This window comes from Somniosus microcephalus, chromosome 13 (genome assembly GCF_052327205.1).
Source record: "Somniosus microcephalus isolate GS21.2 chromosome 13, FLI_Smic_1.0, whole genome shotgun sequence".
Classification (NCBI taxonomy): domain Eukaryota; kingdom Metazoa; phylum Chordata; class Chondrichthyes; order Squaliformes; family Somniosidae; genus Somniosus; species Somniosus microcephalus.
Window position 1 is genome coordinate 15,642,772 of NC_140999.1, and position 6,167 is coordinate 15,648,938.

Consider the following 6,167-nt stretch of genomic DNA (forward strand, 5'->3'; position numbering starts at 1 on the left):
ATTTCAGATCATAACCTCGGCCCCTATTACACATTTTTTCTTGTAATTTTTCCACTCCTTTTCCCCCCCCCCTTTCCTTTAGTTTCTCTCTCACACCTGGCAGCTATCTCTTGCCCTGCCAGTACACTTTACACCTAATCTCAGCCTATTACCATCTCGTCTAGCTCTTTTGTTTCTTTCACTTCTTTTGCCCGATCGCAGCCCTGCCTTCGATCCAATTTCTTTTCTTTCCAGTTTTGAAGAAGGGTTCGACCCGAAACGTCGACTCAAATTTCTCTCCACGGATGTTGCCTGACCTGCTGAGTTTTTCCAGCATTTTCTGTTGTTATTTCGGATTTCCAACATCTGCAGTATTTTGCTATCCTCTTAAAGGCACCTTGTACTATTCACCTCAACTGGTCCTTGGGGTAGCGAGTTCCCCCTCCGCGCTAGTTTAGTGCTGCCATTCAGAACTGGAGACACATTATGACAGTGACTCCACTTCAAAGGTACTTCATTGACTGTAAAGCGCTTTGAGACTGTCCCGTGGTTGCGAAAGGCGCTATATAAATGCAAGTCTTTATTTTCTTTTTTATAAGGGGGAAAGGAAATATTGGTGGGGAGGTGAGACGAGCGAGTGAGTGCCCATCATTTCATAATGCCCCGGTGCATAAATTGGAAAAGGAAATTGCAAGAGGGGGAAAACACTGCATTCTGATGGCGAGGGCGCCACAGCACAGGGGCTGTGCAACAGGCGCAGTGTGTGTGGTGTGGTGTGTGTGTGCACTTTCTGGTTACCTACACCATCAGGTTAACCTGATTCTCAAAGCGGCGCCTCTCACCTATTGGCTGCCGCGGCCGATTATTCCTGAGTGACAGTTCGGGCGGATTAAAAAAGATGCAAAGAGAGAGAGAGAGAGAAAAGCGAGTCAGTACCATAGCTGTTGACGTCCAGGGAGTACAGTAATCGCACTGGAGCAGAGCGACCTCACAAAAAACAAAAAAAAACAGCAACACACGACCAACATGTAAGTGCTTAAAAAAATAGCGCATTCTTATTTGCAAAATATGTTTTTTTCCCCCCCTTGCAGCAGAGCATCGGCGGGTCACCTGGATTTGGTAACTTCAAATATTTGAAAAGTTAATTTACTGATTGAAGCGGGCGGAAGAGACCGCACAAAGCAAGGGGTGCAAAGTGTACAAGGCGCAATATTCAGTGCAATTCTGTTTTTAAGAAGGTGGGTATATTTGCAGCAGAACTGTTCCAGGGTTGGTGCGAGGTTATTTACACGTGGGGGGCTGTGAAGTTTGCTGGTTTCTTTACATTCTATACACTTGTCCTTTGTTGGAAGTGAGTCGATGGAGACTTTTGTTTTGGAAAAAGTTAATTTGAATTCGACTGTCAACAGGTCTCAGATCTGGCGGCGTTTTCTTTTAAAAAAAACCACAATCATTTTTTAATATATATATTGCCATTTAGGTCCGTAAACAGCAATATTTCCATAACATTGTGGTGTTAAAATGACATTTCTCTTTTTTATTTGCAACATTTTCTCTCTAATTTTATTACTTTAAAGTTTAATGTACGGTCGTTTCACAATATATCTCGTTTCCAGATTTGGACCAGCATCTTTTGCTCCAAGGTACAATGTGGCTCTTCGATAAGATTCGCGGCTCGGTGGAAACCAACTTGAGCCGCCCAGGCGACTCCAGCGGCAGAGACAAGCAGCCCAAGGTTTCCCTGTTCAGCAATGTGCTGACCCCGGATAAAATCCCCGACTTTTTCATCCCTCCCAAGTTTCCCAACAGCGCGACCGAGGGACCGGCCGCCGAAAACACCGAGAACCGGCAGAAGAAGTCGAACTTGAAACCTTCAGCGTCTGAGCAGATTCTCGTGGCCAGGAAGCCCCAAGGCAGCCCCCGGTTGAAGTGCAAAACCTCCTGTGACAACAGCAGCAACCTCCTGAAGGTCGCCAACCGCCACATCATTCAGATCGAGAGTGCAGATGAAACCAATCCTGTTGATATGAATGAAGCTGGTTGCAATACTAATTATGACCCTCAGTCACAGAATGCCATGTCTCTTCCTTACATCCCATTGACTCAGACTTCCTATGGTTTTTCCACTTTGATGGAAAGCCCACACACCAGGCGCAAGGAGTCGCTTTTCCATGTTGATCATGGGAGTCCTGTGACCTCGCCTAATTCCCCAAGGAAACGGCCATCCAGCTACAAGAGCAATGGAGAAGCCCAACACCTCAACCCGCCAGAGTTCAGTCTGTCGCTGGCGAGTACCTGTAGATACTTAAGCGGCGGGGACAGCGATACCGCCTCCTCTGTCGAATCCTCTCCTTTCAATTCGCCTCTTCTTTCCCGTTCGGTCTCGGGAGCGTCCCTCCTCAAGATGTTCAGCCATGAAAATCTGGCCAAACATTGCAAACCGCTGCAGCCCTTCACCTGGAACAGCTCCTTGTCCACGGATGAGTGCAGCTCGACAGATGCCAGTCCAAATATCTCTAGACGGATCAGGTGCCCGACTCCTCCTGTAGGTGGTCCTCCTGCCCCGCAGGGGGTTCTTCCTCTGAGTTTGCTCCATTATCAAGACCGAGTACTCAAAGAGCACACTATCCGCCTGAATAAAGGGGGTGCTATTAGACTATCTGCTGAATATGATTGCACTAATGCCCGCCTTCGAATCCGTATAATCACCGCTGAAGATCTTTATGACAAGACATTGGACAACAAAAGCATCAACTGTTGTGTGATTTTGTACCTGACTCCTGGAAAGATCCAGAAGCAGCGAAGCACCATCATCAAGAACAGCAGAAACCCCATTTTCAATGAAGATTTTTTTTTCGATGGGCTCCCTCTTGATGAGTTTAAGAAAGCATCTTTGAAGCTAAAAGTGGTAAACAAAGCCTTCAGCCTCAAGCGTGATGCTGTACTTGGTGAGAAAGAACTGAAATTGTCCTTATTACTACCTTTCTTCTGATATTGGCTACTTTGCTACCCATATCTGGAGACAATATGGCAGATTCCCGTTGATAGTTGATAAAAGGTAATCTCTCTTGTCTCTAGCTCATTTTCTATGAATTTGAGAAAAATCATCTGGCTAATTGAAAATGATGAGCATTTATAGAGCTAAAGACATGGAGTTGTAATCCAATTCAGGAATGAATGACATAGACTGCTTTCACTTTGAAGTGAAGAGGTCTTTCAGTAGGCTCCCAGAGGAAATTCATGTTTTTTTTTAACCTATTTATCAACATGAGTGTCGCCATTTGAAGGAGCTGATCTGAATATGGACAAAAAGACATATTGCCTTAAGTGGTAGAAGAGGTTTTTCTAAGGTAGAACTGAAGTTGCGTTGCTAGTAAAGGGGGTGGGGGTTCCCTGCACGGGTGCTGCTCCACACACCATGTAGCACACTGATGACAACCATAACAATTCTGCATCAAAGTGACAAAGACTTTGTTTCTTTTGTTCGGAGAATACTACAAACATTCTGTGGCTCAGCACGTCCTGTGACTGAGAGTCCTGCCATACTTTGTGACTTTATAACCAGAGGGTCACGAGTTTGAATGCCAGATGTCTCAACTGGAGTCTTGCACTGTAAATGCTCATCTCTTAAGTGCAGATTGTAGGGAAGCTTTGGAGGTGTCTGTGGAACTGACTTGAGACGATCTCACCCATGCCCCCAGCCAAGGCAAGACGCTAAGCAGTTGGAGACAGCAAGTAAATATGAAAGGGAGGAAGGAAAAGGTGAAAGACTGAAATGTAATTAACCGTTGTAAAAGTTCTATGACTGAAATGTACATATTGTGAAAGGTAAATGTAAAGTGGAATCTTCTGTTCATTGATGGCTAACTAGAAATATACTTAATTATCATTTGTGAGGCATGTATCATTCTGGTTTATGTGTAAAATATATCTCTGATATTTTGAATATATAATTCATGTTTCTGAGTACATATTGTATGAAAATAGTTTATTAGCAAAATGTTCCGCAAGATCTTTTCTGAACAATAATTTGGTAAAGTATGCACTGCCACATAAAATAGGGATGAGCAAAGTTCAGGTTTGACACTCTCATTGAAGGGAGAGCTGTATGAGTATCACTCTTTTTTATTTCTGCCAGATTTTTGTAATATGGAAGTATGGTATTGTCTAAATAACATTGCCTGATGATTATAGTATCTTCACACTTGTGTTTGACTTCATAAAGGTCAGTTTGTAACTTGTATGCGATAGATTAGTGTTTGTGTACAAATGGTACAAAAATACCATTGTGAGCATGTCTGGTGAAAAATACAGCATAATGCCCCATCACTGCCCTTGAATGGAGAAAGTTGCATCGAAGACTCTGATTGTATCTGCACTTGTGATAGCACTAAGAAGCCCCATACATCATTATTAGCTTCTGACTTACTGTTAGGGAATAGAATTTGTAATTTTCTTTTTAGATGCTGGCACAAAATTAATTTATTTTCATTAATTTTAACCCTAGTGATGTGGACCTGGCATTGCACAACTAAATGGTTGGAAATAAATAGCGTTAGAAAGTGATTTCTGGGGGGGCAGAAACAAAACATTGGATCTACATTCATTTGTATTTCTTTTTAGCTGAATTAATAAAAGGAGAGGTGTAGTTAAATTAACTTACCAAAATCTAATGGGACCCAATGCCTAGGCAAGAAGGATAGCTTTGCGATTTGAAAGTCGCACTTAAATATTCCAATGACCTGCTCAGTGTTGTAGTGCATAAAAATCTAAAACTAGGAAAGGCCAACAACAACTCCACCTTGGTGCGACAGAGCACGGGATTGCTTCTGTGTCATTTTAAATATAAATTTCTGTCCCTAAATTCATAGCAGCAAACAATTTTCTGTTAAGTTTATTAAAAGGCATTCTATACTTAAACTGCAATTCCAATGGTCTGGGAGTGCTGTTTAGTTGAATCTGGCCAACTGATCTCTTGCCCGTATCAGGGAAGGTGCCAGGAATACTACAGTCAGTTTCAGCTGGTCACATTTTGAGTCTGATAACTTCTTGAATTAATACAGACTTCACCAAGAGCACAAGCTCGATTACTGAGTCGCTGTCATGGAAATAAATCTTTTTATAAGTATCAAGTAATTTATACGAGAACCCTCATATTGTACATAGTCTTTGAGGGAAAATTAGATGAACCTAATTTATTTGATTCTTAATATTTATTAATCAAATGAGAATGAATGTTTACATTTTATGTGTAATGTTGTACAGATCTTACAGTGCTTGTGATTTGCCTCTTTTTGCCAATTTTTTTTGCCCCATTTACATTTTTACGGCAGTAATAGTGTTACTGATTGTGTTAATGACAATCAAGCTTCATGAAGCAGTTCTCCAGTGGTTTGCCCTGTTCAATCTGTCCTGGCTTTGTAATTGTAATTTAAATTTACAGATCTGGTGGGTAAATCAAGTCGGCACAATGTATTGAATGCACTAATTAAAAATCATCTGTGGAATGAGTGGCATTTTTGTTCTGATTATTTCTTGAAACACTTACACAAGGGAAATGTATTAAAATCATGAATTGCAGATTAACTGTGGATTGGTAGATTGGTTTATTTTCTTGGTGGGGTGGGGGGGGTAGGTGAATATAGATTGATGAGACCTCAACTCAAATTTCCATAAGTTCATTATATTAATTTTGCAAATAGTAATCGTTTGGATTTTTAATGAAGGGCTTATTAGAGAATATCTGTATTCTGACTCCAGCTACATTTACTGTATAAGGCATGCAGAGCACAGAATCAAAACCACTTGTTACGTTGCATGTTCACAGGTCAGCATCCATATTCAGTTCTGATTTAAATAAAGTTCATAAGCCTTGGGAACAAATTATAATGGAAGAAAAAGTATAGAAAGCCCAAATCGAAATCACAATTATGCTGTGCACTGAAACACTAATGAAATAATCTTCAAAAGTATCCAGATTCCAGGATATATGAGGGGAAGACAGGCTTGCATTTATGTAGGATCTTTTCATGTACGTAATTGAAATGTCTAATTTCCCATCACATGATTAATTACATTTTGGAGTGCCATGTATTCCAAAGGAGAACTGGGTAACACAAATACTCTAATAGTGTTAAAACAGCTAAGGAAGAAGTTGAAAACGAAATAGGAGTCTTAGAAGACTCAAT

General features: G+C 41.2%; 1 protein-coding gene across 1 annotated transcript; it reads left to right on the top strand.

Annotated features, from left to right (window-relative positions):
* Nucleotides 1-876: 876 nt before the first annotated feature.
* On the top strand, nt 877-5,532 carry LOC147108086 (C2 calcium-dependent domain-containing protein 4C-like). Its single transcript, XM_086004553.1, has 2 exons — nt 877-1,007; nt 1,596-5,532. Exon 2 carries the CDS (start codon nt 1,628-1,630, stop codon nt 2,969-2,971), a length of 1,344 nt encoding a protein of 447 aa, XP_085860679.1. The 5' UTR covers nt 877-1,007; nt 1,596-1,627; the 3' UTR covers nt 2,972-5,532.
* The last annotated feature ends 635 nt before the right edge of the window (nt 5,533-6,167 follow it).

Bases quoted from the DNA above. Each gene is read 5' to 3' on its own strand.
- LOC147108086 (XM_086004553.1), top strand. From the start codon at position 1,628: ATGTGGCTCTTCGATAAGATTCGCGGCTCGGTGGAAACCAACTTGAGC.